This window comes from Terrapene carolina, unplaced genomic scaffold, assembly GCF_002925995.2.
Source record: "Terrapene carolina triunguis isolate 2854851 unplaced genomic scaffold, T_m_triunguis-2.0 Scaffold235, whole genome shotgun sequence".
NCBI classification, from domain to species: Eukaryota; Metazoa; Chordata; order Testudines; family Emydidae; genus Terrapene; species Terrapene triunguis.
In genome coordinates, this window is record NW_020664586.1 from 2952673 (window position 1) to 2971787 (window position 19115).

General features: G+C 59.0%; 1 protein-coding gene across 1 annotated transcript in view; it reads left to right on the top strand.

The window, feature by feature from the left end:
- Positions 1 to 7677: 7677 nt before the first annotated feature.
- The window catches only part of SEMA3B (semaphorin 3B), a 28121-nt gene continuing 16683 nt past the window's right edge, over positions 7678 to 19115 (top strand). Inside the window, exons 1-3 of the mRNA XM_026657030.1 lie at positions 7678 to 7816; positions 14857 to 15014; positions 15680 to 15742. Coding sequence (XP_026512815.1) covers positions 7723 to 7816; positions 14857 to 15014; positions 15680 to 15742 — 315 coding nt within the window. The 5' untranslated portion in view covers positions 7678 to 7722. The remainder of the gene's footprint in view (positions 7817 to 14856; positions 15015 to 15679; positions 15743 to 19115) is intronic.

A 19115-nucleotide genomic window follows, 5' to 3' on the forward strand; every position in this document is an offset into this window, starting at 1 on the left:
CGGGGGGCGGCGCTTTTTTTTGCTGCTTGGGGCAGCAAAAAAGCTAGAGCCGGCCCTGGGGGCAGGGGAGTTGTTTAGCTAATGAATGTACCATGGGGTTATGTAATTAACCCCGGGGGCAAATGACCCCCCCAGCTCCAGTATGAAAGTGACCGGATGATGTTCAGAGCTGTCGGCATGCTCGCCTGCGTCTGCCGCTAACCAAAGCTGCTCTCGGCTTCACCAGAAATGGGGCATGAGCTAAGGCACGCCTCTGCTGATTTCATGGTGCGTTAGATTGGGCCCGGGGTACAGCCGAGCCATGAAAAGTCAGATGCGACTCTGAGGCGGCAGCCGAGTGTTTTGATGCGTCTCAGCCCCCGTGTGACTGGCCTACCCAGACTCCCAGATCAGGAGCTGGTTCCCATCTTGTTCAGGTTTTGAAGGGTCAGATGCTGTGGGGGTAGGATCCCCCAAGAGCTGCAGGGGGCCCCTGCATCCCAGGGAGTCACTGCCATGCCATCTCCATGACTATGGGCAGAAATTACAGGCTTCCTTCCCCAGCAGTGATGCTGGCCTCTCCCCGGGCTCCGGCACTGAGCTCTCCTGGCTGCCATACCGGTGCTGCGAGCCTCAGACCCGCGGTGCGGGCACATCCCCCGATGGCTGCAGGCATTGGCTGGGCTGGGGGACTGAAAAGCAGGCGCCCCTGTGGCTGAGATGCTAGGGCCCTTGCAGAGCCGATTTATGCTTTGCATGCATCACCCGAGGCAGATCATGGCTCGCCGGCTTGGTCAACTGGTGGGGGTTGCACATTGCTCTGGGATGGGCAGCAAGCTGCGTCTCTTGCCTACAGTCCACAGGTCCTAGCCCTGGACCCCTGAGAGCAGCTTCCAGGCAGTGAGGGCACAGATTGATCTCCAGCATAGCGGCCACGTCTTCAGCCCAGGGCATGGAATGGCCTCCAGGCGGCAGGGGGTCGTGGCGCATGGCACAGATGGCATGATGCAGCATCGCAGTGCTGGGCCATGGTGGTTTGATTCCCTGAGCAAAAGCCATAAGGTGGCCACCTGCCTGCCCGGCAGCCGCCTCACTAGGCTCAGCCCTGCCTGGCAGAGGAGAAAGATGTTACGTATGTATAGATGTTACCTTCCTAAGTACTGGAACCAAAGAGTCCTGGTGCCCAGGCCCCTGCTGTAACCACTAGACTACACTCCCCAAGCAAGAGATGGGGATAGGTCCCAGACTCCCAGGAGTCCTGGCTCCCAGCCCCACAAATCTCCTCCCCCTCCCAGAGCTGGGGAGAGAACCCAGGAATCCTGACTCCCAGCTCTCCCCCCGCCCCAGCAGGCAGCTCCCGGCACTGCGGCCTGCCCAGTGCCTCCACAGCTGGCTAACTGCACCTCCGTGTGGGAGCCCTGATGACTCGGGCTGCCCCCCGCACAGTCCAGGGAACTGATGATATGGGAAAAGAGGCCGTGTTTTCTTGGCCGTCTTCTCCTTCTCCTCCAGTCGAAGGAGGCAGCTGCTTCCAGGCAATCGCATGGGGGAATTTTCTGCTTTTTGATCTAAAGGGAAGCGAAAGCTGCTTTGGCTGGAGCAGCCCAGCCCGGCGGGGTGTGGGACAGCAAGCATGGTGGGAACAGAATCCATTCCAGGGGGCTCAAGTTCAGATCCAGTGGTTTTTCTCACCCTCGTTCCCCATGGACTCCCAGGGCAGAGAGCTCGCTGATTGCCTGATTCGGATGCAGACCCGTGGCCCCTGGAGTAGCTCCGGAAGATGCCCTGTGCTGGCTCTGTAATTGCTTTGGAAAGTTGATGTCACTTAATCACAGTCAATGCAAGGAAGCCATTGCACAAGCTGCATTGGCTGTGATGCTGCGGTCCGTTCCCTTGGCAGAGGAGCAGGACAGGTCCGGGAAATAATTCCTCAGGTGGTGTGGGGGAGGGAAGCCAGGAGGATCAAACTCAAAGGGGGATTCACTCCCAGGTGCGGGAGTGGGGCCTGGCAGCCCTGCTCTGCTGAGCTTCTGTCTGGCAGTGGTTAATGGGCCTCATTCTGCTCTCCTTTGCACCTGCTGACCCTCATGGACTGCCCAGGGGCAGCATAGAGCAGCATTTAGCCTCTTCTGTGTCTAATCAAATGATATCGGACAGATAATCCAGCCATGATGGGGCTTGGGCACCGATCCAGCAAGCGTTCTAAAGTTACTCGCATCAGAACGACACCCAGCCCTTCTTGTCCGTAGCTCCCAAAGGTGGGGGAAACTGAGGCACAGAGCAGGGATGTGGCTTGCCCAGGGTCACATGGCCAGTCAGTGATCAGACTGCCTCAGTCTGGTCTGCTCCTCGTGCATGGGGCAAGCCGCAATTGACTCCACAGGGCTCTGAGGGAAGAGAACTAACTGGGGCTGTGGGAGACTTGGGTTCAATTCCCAGCTCTGCCACAGACTTTCAGTGTGGCCTTGGCTAAGCTACTCTCTGTGCCTCTATTTTCCCTCTGTGAAATGGGGCATGAGCCCTGCCCTGCCCTGTTGTTCAGTAGATCCATAAAAGGTGGTGGGTTGAGCTGATCAGAGGCTGTGGTTGCTGGGGGGGTCAGCCGGGCACATAGCCCTGAGACTGAAATATTTCAGAATCATCTTTTGTCCTGACATTGCACGTCATACGGATTATTGATATTCCCCAGGCTGTCTCATGAAACACTGTCCTCAGCCACGTGCTGCTAACGGCGCCGAAGATCCTTCAGCCCAGGCGGACCTAGTCTGATCTCTTGCATAATGCAGCCAGAGAACCGAAGGGGTAATGAAATCCAGACAGGTTGCTTTTCTGCTGGAGGCCACTGAGTGGCGTTGTATGTGTGGCTGGGGATGAGCGGGGCATTTTCTGGAGGCAGACAAAGCAAACCTAGGGCAAGTGCTTCCAACCATAAAACTTTGCTCAAGAAAGAGTTAAGGCTGGAAGTGTGGTTTAGGGGGGCCCGGCGGACTCACCAGTGCAATATTACTCTAAATTTGACACCGTTATGCTAGAAACTCTGGAAATGAACAGCCAAGCTAGTGCCTGCCCCACCCAGCCCCCTCACCATCCGATCCTGTCCCCTCATTCATCCTATCCACATGACCTTAACTCTGCCCCCTGAAATTTGCAAAGATACATGCAAAGGTAGAAATAAGCAGTGCCTGGAAGCTCATTGAGACTCATACCCTATTCAAGGGAGATGCTCCCAATAGGCTGCGGCCCACACCCTGCAAGCAATCTTCGTAAGTTCACTTACCTGGGCAAGGCCCATAACGTTCCCTGCTAGCAAGAAAGCGACATGCAAGAGTTACTCTGCAATGTAGTTAAAAAAACAGACTTGCAAGGTCAATGGGCGTGAACGTAAAACCTACATGGCCATATAATCGACGCACTTCGTAACAGCAAATAGCTCATTCACAGAAATATTCTTCTCCACCCACACAGCAGCCTGTGACATGAGAGAGAACTGTGGCCTAACAATGTGCTCCCACTATATTTCTTCTGAAATTATTATTACATGTTTAATAAGCAATATGTAACCTACTGCAGCGATAACGGAACAGAGCAAAGGAGCAGGTTTCACCTCATTGAGCCGTGTGAGTCAGGGTAGTGCGGCAAACTATTGAGCATCGTCACTCTGCCTGGATCTCTTTATTGTGCATTTCCAGGCGTTGACATCTGAGGGCTTTTTCAGGGGTAGGATCTGGGCAGAGAAAGTGTAAAGAGGTTTCAGGAGAGCATTACAGCCTCTGGCTTCTGCTCAGCCAAAGTCGCTTGGTTTGAACGGAGGGCTGGGTTGGGGAATTGCCCGTGGCTTGTCTTATTAGCGAGAACCAAAGATTAAAATCAAGTGCTCCTCCAACATTCACAGGCAGGCTCTGCACCGGTACCTCTGGGTCTGATGCCATGCAGAAGGGAGAGGCTGTTTGCTGGCCTCTTGTATGGGTTGTGCTTGGGTCCCCCTGAGGGAGCTTGGGCTATTGCTGCAGTCCCAGGGGGTGTGGACTGCTGGACAGACCATTGGGCTAGAACTCTGTAGCTGTGGGTCAACCATTGATCTGCTGAGTGACCGTGGGCAGATCACGTCCCCTCGCTGGGCCTCAGTTTCCCTGCCCGTCCTTTGTCTTGTCCCTTTAGATTGCTGGCTCTTTCTTGGCCCAGTGTCCAGATGTTCCAGGTTGCTGCATCGCTGTGATGCTCAGTTGATCTCAGCTTATCGGGGAAGCTGCCTGTACTCAGACCAGAGAGGAATGGGTTCCTTCGCTGTTTGCTTTATGGCCCCGCGTCACACTGAGCTTAGAGTGGCTTTAGTGGGAGGCTGGGGAACGCCAGCGCGTTCCCAGACGCACGGTTTGTTCTGGTGGCGGTGCTGCTGCAGTCACGTACCAGAGCAGCCTCCAACCCTTCCTTCCCTTCTGCCCTCCAAGCTGCCCACTGCAGTGGGGGGAGGGGATAGGCTTTAATCCACACTGGAAACATGTGAGGCTTAAAGTTTTCTCTCTAGAAGTTTTTAAACTCATGAGGTGAAAGCTGGGGGCTGTGGGGCCAGGTTTTCATCCTTAGAGTCCTTAACGTGGGTCAAGTTACGGGGAGAGGCTTACTCCTGACTTACGAGGAGAGGCTGAGGGAACTGGGGTTATTTAGTCTGCAGAAGAGAAGAGTGAGGGGGGATTTGATAGCAGCCTTCAACTACCTGAACGGGCGGTTCCAAAGAGGATGGATCTTGGCTATTCTCAGTGGTGGCCAATGACAGAACAAGAAACAATGCTCTCAAGTTGCAGTGGGGGAGGTCTAGGTTGGATATTAGGAAACACTTTCACTAGGAGGGTGGTGAAGCACTGGAATGGGTTACCTAGGGAGGTGGTGGTGACAAAGCCTTGGCTGGGATGATTTAGTTGGGGTTGGTCCTGTTTTGATCAGGGGGTTGGACTAGATGACCTCCTGAGGTCTCTTCCAATCCTAATCATCTATGATTCTATGATAAGTCCTCTCTCTTCCCTGTCCCCTCTGTGCCCCCCCAAAAACCCCCCCCCCCCCCCCTTTCTTTCCCCCCCCCCCCCCCCCCCCCCTTCTCCCCCCGTCTTCCGCCCCTCTGGATTTGTCCCCTAGCCTCTTGTCCTCCCAGTTTCCCCCCCCCCCCCACACACACACACACCTATGAGGGTGTAGCCAGGGGCAGCAGCAGCTCAAGTTCCAATTTTAAATCCTGCTGTGTAGACGTCTTTGCTGATCTCTTCCCCCCCACCCCCAACCTCCCTGTGGAATTCTATTGGGGAGGGGGATTTCAAGGGGATTGCTTTGTGTCAAATCAGAGCTGTGACAGGAAGCTCCTGGCTTTAGCTTGAATGATGTCACAGCTCCATAATGCAGTAATGTAGAGGCTAATGTATATGTGTGCCATTGCCCTCTGCTGGAGGACATCAGAATTGCACCCCTATGTGTCATAAGCCCTAGATTGTGTGCCTTCAATGGTGATTCTCCGTTAGCTCTGGGGGTCAGCACTGAGCTCAAAGTGGGTACAGAGGGGTCTTTCTGCTCCAATTCACTCCTTCCTTCCAGCCCATCTGCAGATGTTGCATTTCCCTTGGGGAATACAATGGTTTCATCATCCCCTTTGGTTTTGCATGGCAGTTTTCCGCTGTCCTTTGCATAGCCACTTCTGCAATGCAGCTTTGCGTTCCCGGCTCAGTCTCTTTGTCTCTCGCTGCTTGTAATCCAAAGACCTTTTGTTGGCTGGTTTGCGTTCAGTCGGCATGGGGAGCAGCGCTGGCCACTGCGAACCAGCAGGGAGCACTCAATGACACAAAACCTGGCTGTTCTTGTAGGCCCTACTTTAAAGGAGACAGCTGAGAAGTGGCTGACATTAAAATATGTAAATAAATAAAAATAAACTCAGCCCAAGTCGCTAATATGAAGTCAGGCACTGGAGTTCTCAGTGCTGCTACATTAATCCCCAATTGCAATTTGGCCCTCTTGTGTTAGGTGCTGTGCAAATGGGTCATGAGCGACTGTCCCTGGCCAAAGAGCATATCATCGAAACAGCTGAGGGGTAGGAGCTGAAGTGACTTGCCTGGGCTCTCTCAGTAGGTCAGTGGTAGAGCTGGGATTAGAACCAGGTGTCTTGACCCCTTGCCTCCTGCTCTACCCGCTGTATGGCACTGCCTCGCTAATTGCTCCGTTGTAACTGAGCTGATCTTCGCACGGGGGGTTCACAGCAGCTGGCCAGGAAGCAGTTTCCTCAACCCGCAAATAGTTTTGAGAGTTCACATTTTTCCCCCAACTCGAGTGAGGAGGAAAAGTGGAAATCTCGGAAATATTTGCAAATTGAAACACTGATTTTTTTTTTTTTCCATTTTGGGTCAATCAAAATGTTTCCTTTAAAATATTTCCTTGTCCCTCTCTACTTGGCACTGGTGAGGCCCCAGCGGGAGTACTGTGTCCAGTTCTGGGCCCACAGGAGAGCAACAAAAATGATCAATGGTTTAGAAAACCTGACCTGTGAGGAAAGGTTAAAAAAACTGGGTATGTTTAGCCTTGAGAAAAGAAGCCAGAGGGGGGAACCTGTTAATAGTCTTCCATTACGTTAAGAGTTGTTATAAGGAGGATGAAGATAGATTGTTCTCTGTGGCCACTGACAGTAGGACAAGAAGTAATGGGATTAAGCTGCAGCAAGTGCGATTTTGGGGTTCAATATTAGGAAAAACTGTCTAACTATCACAGTAGTTCAGCTCTGGAACAGGCGTTCAAAGGAGGTTGTGGAATCCCAGTCACTGGAGGTTTTTAAGAACAGGTCAGACAAACCCCTGTCAGGGCTGATCTAGGGTTACTTGGTCCTGCCTCAGCACAGGGGGCTGGAGTTGACGGCTTCTCGAGGTCCCCTCCACCCCTGCACTCCTGTGGTTCTGTGATTTCCACCTTTTTTTAATCTTTGTTTTTAGTCTAGTTTGCTTCAATTTAGAAAGGAAAAGTGGCTTTGAACCAGCAAATTGGAATTTTTCATTTCAAAACTGTCAAAACAACCCAATGGCAAGTTTGAAACCTTTTTCCGAGCTGGGAGATTGGCCGAGCCCAGCCCTGCTTCGGGTACAGTTCCAGTTTCAATGAATCGGCATCTTTTGACAAAACACAATGAGTCACAAAATCCCCACCCGGCCCTAGTGCTCGGCCATGTCGGTTCCGCATAAGCCCAGCTCAGCTGGGCTCCAGATGTGCAAAACCCAACGGGGGCTCCTGGCCCAGATGTGGCAATTCTCAGCAGGCCAGATGCAGATCCTGCCAGGAGGCCACGTGGGCATGCTCCGATGCCAGATCTGACCCACCTGCTGTTTACCAAGCGAGTGCCAATGTGCCCGGATCAGAGAGGGGCTGGCCTGGGTGTAAACAGCTGCGCAAGGTGCAGGGTGAGCGAGTCTCCGTCTCGGCCCCTCATCCAGAGCAGAAACCCCTCCAGCTGCTGGCTTTGGTGGGGTCCTCCCACTGCAAGGGTTGGACGGATCTGGCCCAAGTCCCTCCCAGCCACCTGCCCCACTCCAGGGAGAGCAGGAGGAATGTGTGTCTTGCCAAGGGTCATTCCTCCTCCCCTGAGGCGGACTCTGAAATCACCCTCCCCCCCACGCCTTGGGGAGGGGGCTGTAATCTGAGCTCACTGTCTCCCTCGCTCCTCTGCCTTTCCAGCTGTCTGAGGCTCAGAGTCCAGCCTGCGGAGGAGCTGGAAAAGTGACCATGATCCCCGCGCTGCTGCTGCTGCTGCTCTGGATCCTAGGCGGATGGGGCAGGATGGCTGGTCCCCACCCCAGGCTCAGACTGTCCTTCCAAGGTAAGCGCAGCGCAGCCCAGGCGCTGCCTGGGGAAAGAGGGCCCGGCCGGAGCACGCGGATCCATGGGATCCCCATCCTGCCACCAGGCCTCGGGGAGGGTGTGTGTGTGAATGACCCGGTTGGATCTGTAGGTGTCTCTGGTGGGCTGCACCTCCCCACGCCCTGTGAGATGGGCGGTCGCGCGGAACCCTTTTGGCATCTCTTAGCCAAGCTGTATCCGGAAACCCACGCCCGAGTTAAACAATACGGGACGCAGTGATGAATGACAGATCCCCGCAGGACGGTTTCTGCCATCAGCCGCCACTGGCATAAATCCTGTTGCTCCGCTGACTGCCGAGGAGTCCAGGCCATATTCTGATCTCGGTTGCGTCAGCAGGTGCAAATTCTGAGCCAGCCAGTGGAATTACTCTGGATTTCGGCCAGGGTAACCAGGATCAGGTTCTGACTCCGCGTTTGGTGAATACGGTACATTAAAGCCTCCAGTCCCAGAGACAGAAGAAGGTGTATATTCCTGGAAACGAAAGCTGCCCTCCCGTAGCTGTCCCGCCATGCCCTGCAGCATGCGGGGTGGCATTAGGGAGTGGCGTTGGCGTAGGCTTTGGTGATCAGTATTCAGGCTGGATTCCTAGCAGCAGCCTTGGGAGCTAGATCCCCAGCAGGCCGAGCCGCGGGTAACTGTAAAGTGACTTCAGCAGAGCTGTGCCGGTTGGTGCCAGCTGGGGATCCGGCCCTCAGGGCTTGACTGCAGCTTACGCGGGTGACCCCCAGCAGGCAGAGTTCTGGGAGGGATTATGGGGCTTTGGGCTGGGCCGTGTATGGCACCAGGAGGGCCTTTCTTTTGGGGTTCTGGCTGGGATCAGAGCCAGCCTACGCGAAGCGAATGCTCTGTCCAACCTGAGGGGCAGGTGGGGGCTTGCGATGAATTCTTCTTACAGCCATGCCAGGCCGCCCAGCAGCGTGTAGGGCCCCTCGCCCCTTCCAGGCTGACACTGGGCCGGCTCCGCACCCGGGCCGGGGGCTCCAGCTCACGCTGCAGAGAGAGTATGGGGTGCAGAGATGCTGCATCCCCCTTGGTGGCCTGGGAATGCCCACGGGCAGGCAGCAACGTCATCCACAGCACTCTGTCCCCGCACGCGTGAACCCTGTCAGTGCTGCAGGCCAGCCCGGGAGCTGGACGTCTGCAGCCTGGCTGGACGCCCCACTGTGCGGCGGCCTGGCCCGCCCCATTCATTGTGGATGGTTGATGTTGCTGGGGGAGCAGCTGCCTTCCCATCTGGCGGTGGGGGCAGGGTTATAACTTGGGTCACCTCCCCCATCATCCCCCTCTCTCCCCACCCACAGCTCCTCAGGTAGGATCTGGATTTCGGCTCAAGGAAATGTGAACTCTCCCTCTTTGCCCACACCCCAGCCTGTGATTGCCCCATCTTTGGAAGGTCTCAGGGTTACATTTTCAAAGCAAGAGGAAAGGGGGTTACCCCCAGCCCAGCCTGTACACCCTGCCCTGCTGGGACATGTATATGTCTTGGGAGCTGGCTGGCTCGAGGAGGGGATCTGGACCTTTTCATCTCCAGGTCCCCAGTTCTGATCCGGCCCTGGAGCAGGGGGGACTGGCTGGCCCCAGGTTTGGGAAGTGCAGCCCTGAGCCGCTGCTCTCTGATTCACCCCAGGGTGCAAGTGACCCCTGGCATTTCCCAGGGGTTAATGACCATGTGACATGGGTTCGGGGGTGGGAGGTAGCAGGTGTCCCCCAGCCCCTACCCTTTAGGCAGCCTTGTCCCCTTGCTGGAAGCCTCAAACCCAAGGAGCAACTCGGGGGTGGAGACATCTTCCCCTCTTGCTCCTTACAGGACCCTCCTGGGGCAGGTGGGGGTGGGGCTGGCCCTGCTGCTCCAGCTCTCTGGAGAGGGGCCTGGAGGGCTGGAGCCGGCCCCTCTCAGCAGGAGGAAGAAAGGGGCCTTCACAGGGGGGATGCTGTGGAATGAGTGGAAGCCGTGCAGCCCGCCCTCCACCCACCCCAGGCACAGCTCCGGACAGCCTCTTGCTGCCCCATGACCGCTGACCCCGGCTCCGCCAGGAGCCCAGGGCGCTTCAGGAGCTGGGGCACTGCAATGGGCTGGGCTGCAGCAGTGCCTGGCCTCAGCGCTGATCCCCCACGCAGCATGCCAAGGGGCCTGGTGCTCGCTGGCCTCGGCACCGAGGTGCCTCCTGGCTTCAGGGGCCAGTGCGGGCCCTGGTGCCCTTGGGGGCCGGGGAGGGCTCTGGTACCCTCGTGGACTGCTCTGACTCCCTCCCCCCCCAGCACTGGGAGCTGTCAGGGAGGGTGGCATGAGGCTATTGTGCCAGGGAGCACCTCTCACCCCAGGGTACCCTGCCAGTGGGCAGATCGGTCCAGTTCTGGCCCCTTCCCACGGCCAGGGCAGCACACAGGAGCTGGGGTGCAGCCCAAAACAGGGCTCTGTGTCCTCCCTCCTGGGAGATGAGGTGGCTGGGGCAATCGGTGGCAGGGCGCTGCCGCACTGAGAGCGGAGGCCTCCGGGAGGCCTTTGCCCTTTCCACTAATTTGTCCATCAGCTAGAAACTCATTAAAGAGGTATGTGGGGGGAGGAAGGGGGGCTGCCTTTTGAGCTGTTTCCAGAATAGTTGCTAAGCAGCAGCGTGGGGTTGCTGGGTTACCTCACGTGATGCCAGTCCTTGAATGCTCCCAGTCAAGTCCCTGAGCAGCCGGTGTCAGGCAGGATTGAACCAAAGGGGAAATGGCCGGCGTGGGACGGGGAAGGGTTCACTGTGAGATGTGGGGGAGCTCCTGGCTTCTCCAGCCCCAGCCTCTCTCAGTAGGGGGCACTGCGGGGAGCGGGGCAGGAGCACTGGCTGTGGGGCCTCAGCCTCTCCCAGCAGGGGGCGCTGTGTGACACGGACAGGGGCGCTGGCTGTCAGTGTCCCCAGTCCCATCTAAGTGTGTTTGCTCCCAGTTCCTGTATCTGCTACGTTACTTTCACACCTGGTTTCAGCAGTGTGTCACTGACCCCTGGATTGGACCCCCACCCCCACTTCAGAAGTGGGCCCAACTCGGGGAGCAGCAGTGCCTTGTTCCCAGGTGTCCCACTGCTGGACAGGGGCCATGGCTGCCAGGCTGAGGGTCCCTCATACTTGGAGCTGGGGCTGTCTCCCCACTGGGAGGAGACTTAGCTGCGCTAGCCAGTGGGCAGCCAGGGCAGTGTGAGTCCATGCCTAGCCAGCAGAGCCTGGGGATAGCTTGTGGTCCCTCCCGGCCATACTGACTAGAGAGGAATGTGAAACTGACCAGCCTGGCTTCGCTCTCCTGGCCAGTTAGCGCTGAGAGGCCGTGGAGCAGGCAGGCAATTATCCCCTCGTGTCCTGGCAGCAGAGGGAACCTGCCGGCCTTGTGGGAAAGGAAAGCCACAAGAGGCAGTGGGGTCCTAGGCACAGGCTCCTCCCTGTGTGCCCCCTCCCCCCCCCCCACTGCATTGAGCCCTCCCTTCCTTAGGCTGGCTCCAGGGTCCTGGACGGCAGGGGAGACTGCGGGGGGGGTGCAGGCAAGGCCTGGGCTGGTGCGGCAGCAAGAAGGGGTCAGAGCGCAGGGAGGGATGTGCTGGCACAGTGGGGGAGGAGGCAGGAAGGGGTGGCCTGGGAGCGGGGGAGGGGCAGGGGGCAGTGGGGGAGGGGATGGGCTGATGCTGCAGGGGAGGGGGATACGGGGTGAGCTGGCACAGTGGAGGGGGCTGGGAGCAGTGAGGGAGGGGGAAGAGAGGGGGTGGGTGGCACCGCAGGGGAGACGGATGTGGGGTGAGCTGGCAGAGTGGGGGTGGGGGCAGAAGGGGGGGTGAACTGGCGCTGCGGGGGAGGGGGCAGAGACCTGGCTGGACTCTGGCCCCTGAGCCATGCTGGGCTGTGTGGTCCCTGCAGGCGCCTCTGGCACAGGCAGCCTGTCCCCTGCAAGCTGCTCTCTCCCGCCTCCCCACAATGGCCCGTTTGTTCCTGCGGTGGCCAGCAGATCAGGCACTGTGGGGCCTCTTCTCTGGGGAACAGCCTGTTGTGCTGTGCTGCCACTGATGTGGTGAAGCTGGTGGGGGGAGGGGGTGCCAGGACAGAGGATCCAGGGACGAACCAGGGATGCAGAGGGAAGCAGCAGCCCCTGGGTACCCTCTTCACCCCATGCACCCTCTGCCCATTTCCTAGATGGCCCCAGCCAGGGCAGGCTGAGCAGGGCTGTGGGGTGCACAGCTGCCACAGCCCATCTTCTGGGATCATGGCATCCAGCTGACTGCCCCCCCCCCCAGGGGCCTGGGGGTTCTCTGTGCTGGGGTGCCCCGTACATTCAGAGCCACCGGTGTCCAGTCCTGCTCAGTGCCTCAGTTTCTCCTCCCCGGTCTATTTAGATTGTGAGTGCTGGGGACTCTCTCTCACTCAGGGTCTGGCACAATGGGGCCTCTAACTGCTCCCCTAAGGCACAGCACTGTGCCCAGGTGCCTGCTGGGCAGGGAAGCCCTCTCACCAGTGCCATGGTCCCTGGGTATCCTGACGCCAGGCAGCATTCTTATGGGGCACCTGGCCCTGAAGGGTTAATTCCTTCTGCAGGAGACTTTGCTGGCCAGCTCTGGGGGACAGCAATGCCAGTGTTGGCAGCACTGGGACCGGATCCAGGGCTAATTCCACAGCCTCTGCCTTCCCTGACATTTAACCCTGCCAGGAGGCAGCTGGCCTGGCCCTGTACTCCCTAACCCAGGGCTCCCACCTCTGTATTAACCTCTTCAGTGCTGCCTCTGGCATGGACTAAGCACAGCTCCGGGGCTGCGGGCCGGCCTGCAGACACTGCCAGCCCTGGCATGCCTGAGCTGCACACAGCCTGTGGTATGAGATCCTATGGAGAACAGCGGGGGCTAAATGGGAAACATTAACTCTTGGGGTGACATGAGTGTTGTTGGGTCTGCCTTCTGGAAAGGGAATGGGGTCTAGTGGTTAGAGCATGGGGGTGGGGGGTTGGGAGGACTCCTGGGTTCTATCTCTAGCGTTGGGATCTAGTGGTTAGAGCAGGGCAGCTGGGAGTCAGGACTCCTGGGTTCTGTCCCCAGCCCTGGGAGGGGAATGGGGTCACCTTCCTATTGGAGGAGAAATTAGTGACACGGAGTATTGGTTGTGTTGTTAGGGTGACTTGTTTACGTGCATGCCGCAGTGTTTGAACAGAGATGGTCAGTCAGCATGCAGGGCAGTCCCTTCTCCCAGCGATCTCAGCCCAAGGGCAGCGTTCGGCTCCCAGGAGCAACTCAGCCTTGAGAAGTGACTCCAGTTAGAGCCCACGGCAGAGCAGATACTCTCTCTTCCTGCTCACACACTCCTTCTCTGCTCAAGCTGCCTCTACGCAGACCCCTGTATTACTACAACGCATGTCTTCCCAAGACTCAAAACTTGCTCGCACACTCAGAGAAAACAATCCAAAGCCTTGACAGCATCACCTGCTGATGCCGACCCCAGCGGTGTGACTGTGTCACCCTCTGGTGGTGCACATATGGCTGGGGAGGTGGGCTCAGTGGGTTAATGTTCATTCCCGGGGAGCGATGTTCCCATATTCATTGCCAGTCAGAGGGTGCTACCTGGCCCCATAGCAGCACAGTGCTCGTTTCAAAGCTTCCAGAGTGCTGGGCTGGCTCCCACACGACTCATGTGCAAGAGACTTTGTTCCTGGGTCTCCACCCCAATTGTCTGAGTTGGAAAAGCACCAGAAATGGGGGTGATCTCTCTGATCCCATTGGAGCCCCCAGAACTTTGGGGGGGGCAGCAGCCCTAATGGGCATCCACCGTGTTTATTTCACTCCGAAGAGAGCAATCCACCAGTGGTTAGAGCAGGGGACTGGGGTTCAGGACTCCTGGGTTCTATTCCTGGGGGGGAAGGGGGTCTGATAGGATGGGTTACAACGGGAGGGCTGAGGGCCAGGACTCCTGGGTTCTATCCTTGGCTCTGGGAGGGGAGTGGTATCTTGTGGTTAAAGCAGGGGACTGGAAGTCAGGATTCCTGGGTTCTTTTCCCACCTGTGACAGTGTCCTTGGATATGTCTACACTGCGATAACTTAGAGCCCAGATCAGCTGTCTCAGGCCTGGTCTACACTACGACTTTAATTCGGATTTAGCTGCGTTAATCCGAATTAATCCTTAACCCGTCCACACAACGGAGCCAGTTACTTCGAATTAAAGGGCACTTAAAATCGATTTCTGTACTCCACCCCGACGAGCGGAGTAGCACCAAAATCGATTTTGTTAATTCGAATTAGGGGTAGTGTGGCCGCACACCACCGAATTAATGTGGTTAAAAACCGAATTAATATGCTTAGTGTGGCCGCGCACAATCGAATTTATACAATCTGTTTCCCAAATTCGAATTATCTAAATTCGAATTAATCTCGTAGTGTAGACGTACCCTTTGGCTCACGGGGCTAAAAGCAGTGTAGACATTCAGGCTCCAGCTGGAGCCCAGTTTCTGAGACCCACCCCCTTGGTGGAGTCCCAGAGCCCGAGCTCCAGCCCCAGCCCGAATGCCTACACCGCAATTTTCCAGTCCCGCAGCCCAAGCCCAAGCCAGCTGCCCCGGGCCAGCCCCAGCTGCGTTGCGGCTCTTTCACTGCAGCGGAGACGCACCCCCGGTGGCCCAGCTCTCAGAGGGGCGGTGCCCATGGCTGCATGCTGGCTGCCCTGCTCTGAAAAACCGGGCCCCGAGCGCTGTTTGAAACTGACCGCAGTGGCACCCAGGGCAAGTCCTGTGCGGCAGGTGCCAGGAACCAGATGATCTGCATGTGGGGCTTGGGGCGGTGCTGTTCTCTGGGCCTGTGCTGGCGTCCCTGACACTGTCCATCTCCAAAGCCCAGATCCACAGAGGTGCCTAACTCCCATGGGAGGGTGGGTGTCTAAATACCTTTGAGGACCCAGGCCCGGGGTCTTTGCATTCCATTCCCTTGGCCTGTGATCCCTGAGAGAAGCTGATAGCCAGGGCGGAGCCGGCCTGATCCCAGCCCCCATGTCTCCCCGCAGAGTTAAAAGCGCGCCATGGGCTGCGCACCTATGGGCTGGAGCGCTCCTGCTGCTACGAGGCGCTGCTCCTGGACGAGGAGCGGGGCCGGCTCTTCGTGGGCGGCAAGAACCACCTGGCCTCCCTGAGCCTGGACAACATCAGCAAGCAGGACAAGAAGGTGACTGCTGCACGGTGGAGGGATCCGGGCACCCACCATTGGGAGGGGCAGTGGGCAGAGACGCCCACTCGAGAGGCGACATTGCCGGCATTCCAGCTGCCTCGCCTCACCTCCCCCGTGAAATCGCCCGTAACGACCGTCCAGCTTGAACCCCATGGGGGGGTCGGCTGATGCCTTCGCTGTAGGACCTTGAGTCCCCACCACAGCTGCTGGAGGAGCCCCTGCTCCCAGGGCGCCGTGCGGCTTGCGTTGCATGTCTTGAGCGTACTGGTGCTCAGCTGGGCAGGCACGGCCCTGCCCAAAGAGTCGCTGAGGACTGGCACGCTCGAGCCACTTCCCCAGGCTGCTCTGGCTGCTGCTGTTCCAGGGCACGGGATGGAGAGGGGAATTGGGAGCCCCTCTACATGGGGCATGGTGGGGCGCATTGTCAGGGCAGGGGCCTCGTTCTGCCTCCAGGGATGCTGCCCCTCAGTTCCTGGTGTGAACTGAGTTGGGAGGGTCTCGGCCTCGCGCTCCACAGGCTGACCCCTCCCCCCCGAGCCCAGCACCACAGTTCATGCAGGAACTCGGGGCTGGGCTGGCGGGGGGCTGCGGGTTGGGATTGAGGGGCCCATGGGGGGAGAGGGAGATGCCTCTCCATGATCTGTCCTGCTCTCTTCCTGCAGATCTACTGGCCGGCGCCTGTGGAGTGGAGGGAGGAATGCAACTGGGCCGGCAAAGACATCAACGTAAGTGCTCCAGCCAGGCTGAGCTGGGGGTGATTTAACTCCGGGGGTGGGCAGGCTTCCCCACTGACCCCGGAGCGCCCACCCTGGCTGTGCAGGGGTTGCCAGCCCCCATGCCCTGCAGGGGTTTCAAGCCTGGCCTTTGAGTTGGGCACCATGGAGCGGCACCCCACAGCGCCTTGTCACAGCGATGGAGCCTCCCCTGGCCTGGTCTGTTTGGGGGCATCCTGTGTGGTGCCCAATGTGGAGAGTGGGCAGCCCAGCCCAGCACTGCCCCATGGGAGCCAAGTGTGTTGGGCAGGGTCAGACCTGAAGTGTTTGGGGTCTGCCCCCCGTTCAGTGGAGACGGGACGCCCTGTTCATATCTCCCCTGCTTTGAGGCAGGGCGTGGGGCCTCGCGGAGCCCAGATCTCTTGGCTCCAGGCCGCCTGGGGTCCCATGGCAGGCTGGGGTCAGACCACATCTGACTCGCAGGGGGCTGGCCAAGGGGCACAAGGACAGTGTGGGGTGAGCAGGCTGCCACGGGCTGAGGCCACTGCCCCCAACGGTTCTGCCAGCCCCAACGGTGAGGGGCCCCAAGGACTAGGCAATGCCAAGGCACCCGAAGTGGCCCAGCCAGTGTGCTTTTGGGAGGGGCCCCTGTGGGGCTGGGGGTGACACGGCCCCCCTTCCATTGATCCCCCTAGAGGGAGGCTCTTGATCCCCATTGGGCAGGGGTGAACCCCTGGGGGGCAAAAGGGGTCTTTCCCTGCCCCCTTGCTGTGGCACTGGGAGGGCCAAGCCAGAGGCTGCCCACCAGCCTCTCTGCTCCTATTGGGCAGCATGGGCCATGCCATCCGGGGACCTTGCCCCGCTCTGACCGGGCCACTGCCCTCCCTGGAGATAGACAAGGCCTGGGCGCCGGGACCCGCTCCTGGCTCGGGTAGTGGGGGGTTCCCAGAGCCGCTAGCACACAGCAGCGGGGCCTGCAGGCGGTGCGGGGAGGCACAGCACTGCCGGGGGGGCAGGGTCTCTTCGGGGAGCCCCCTGGGCTAGGGCGGGGGAGGAACCATCCTGGCAGGCTGCTGGGAACTGTCCGGGGGTTGGGAAGTAGTCCCGGCCAAGGGGGGGATCAGTGCAGTGATGCAGAGGGGCAGCAGTCAGCAGGCTGCGGGACACGTCGTGGGTACTGAGTCCCCCTGAGCTGAGGGATCCCCCGGGGGCCAATTGCTGCGAGGCTGGGCCCAGGCTGGATCGGGCCCAGGCAGGATCAGATCCAGGGAAGCCTGAGGCTGGAGGGGGGGGAGGCTGATCCAGGCAGCTGGGAAGATGCTGGGTGAAATCCCAGCCCCATAGCAGTTGGAGGCTGAGCTCCTATAGGGTGGGAGGGGGAGGGGTGCCTGAGTGACTGTTTGAGCGTTTTACCCCTTCACAGCTGGACATCTGCCTGCTACTTTCCAGCACGAACTTTGCTCTTCAGAGCCTTGGCCATGCCCGGCAGAGGGGGAAGGGATCCCGGGATCCTCCCCGAGGCCCCAGTACCAGCTACTGACGGGTGCTGCCCTCCCTCCACTCCCCCCACCCCGCCTTCATCAATCAAGTGGCTGGGAGAAACAAGGGCCAATTGTTTGCCTGGCTGGGCAAGTGCTGGGCCTGTCTGCCGGGCTGGGGTGGGGGTGGTGTTCAGAGCATATGTGCTGGTCTGAGGGTCCCCCGCCCGGAGGGAGGTTGTGGGTCACAGCCCCAGGTGCTCCCCGAGGGGTGCTTTGTGTTTTCCTGCCCCAGTGCACTCTGGAATGCCTGGTGGCATTGTGCAGGCAGGATGTGGGGGGTCCTCAGGATGGATGGGGGGGTGGCTGTCTCTGTGCTGAGCTGGGAGGTGAAGGGGATCGAGGAGTTTTTGCAGCCTGGGCTCCTCCCAGGGACCTTGAGCTAGTCGCTGCCTCGCTCTGGGCCTCAGTTTCCCCACCATGAAATGGGGATAATATTTCCCTATCTCCCTCCACTGGTGCCCCTCAATCCCACCAGGTGGGAGGCAGGAGGGCCCCGGGCAGGGCGGGGCTGGGGGCAGCCAGGTGGCAGGAGGGGCCTGGGCAGGGTCGGAGGGGACAGGCAGGGCTGAGGGCAGGTGGCAGGAGGGGCCCAAGCAGGGCGGGGGCAGGAGGCAGGGTTGGGGGCAGAGGGGCTCAGGGAGGGCTGAGGGCAGGCAGCAGGAGGGCCCTGGGCAGGGCGAGGCTGGGGGGTCGGCGGCAGGAGGGGGCAGGGCAGGGCTGGGGGTGGGCAGAGGAGGGGCTGGGCAGGGGCAGGTGGGTGGCAGGAGGGGCCTGGGCGGGGCTGGGGGCAGGTGGCAGGAGGGGGCCAGGAGGGTGGCTGGAGGGGTCCGGACAGGGCGAGGCTGGGGGCAGGTGGCTGGAGGGGCCCGGACAGGGCTGTGGGCAGGAGGGGCAGGGTGGTGCTGCATGGCACACTGGTCTGGCTGGACATGGCCATGGCGACTTCACTCCCATCTGGTTTCCTGCCGGCAGCGCTGAGCCTGGCTCCTGCATTGGGGTGAAAGGGCAGCAAACAAGCAGCCTGAGGCCTGTTTGTCTGTCTAGGGGCGCTGACCGGCCCCTGTTAGCGCTGGCCCCACTGTTTACCCAGCCACTGCCCCTAGAGGAGACGCTGGACAGAAGTAGCCTTGCAAGTGCTCCTGCTCCCGGTCGGCTCTGCCCTCTGCCAGGGTCCCTGGGGCCAGATCCAGCTCCTGGGGCTCTGTGGCCCCCCACCCTCTGCAGCTGGGGATAGCTGGGGCTGCTGTGGGTCGGGAGTGAGGAGCACCAGCAGAGCTGGGGAGGAAGCCAAGGGCTGGGCTAGCAGGGGCTGCAGGTCAGGATTGAGGAGGGGCACTGGCAGAGCTGTCGGCAGATCCCAGGGCTGGGCAAGCAGGGGGCTGCGGGTCAGGATTGAGGACACTGGCAGAGCTGGGGGACAGCAGGGAGGGGGTCCAGGACTGCAATATCATAGAATCATAGAATATCAGGGTTGGAAGGAACCTCAGGAGGTCATCTAGTCCAACCCCCTGCTCAAAGCAGGACCTATTCCCAACTAAATTATCCCAGCCAGGGCTTTGTAAAGCCTGACCTTAAAAACCTCTAAGGAAGGAGATTCCACCACCTCCCTAGGTAACCCATTCCAGTGCTTCACCACCCTCCTAGTGAAAAAGTTTTTCCTAATATCCAACCTAAACCTCCCCCACTGCAACTTGAGACCATTACTCCTTGTTCTGTCATCTGGTACCACTGAGAACAGTCTAGATCCATCCTCTTTGGAACCCCCCTTCAGGTAGTTGAAAGCAGCTATCAAATCCTCCCTCATTCTTCTCTTCTGCAGACTAAACAATCCCAGTTCCCTCAGC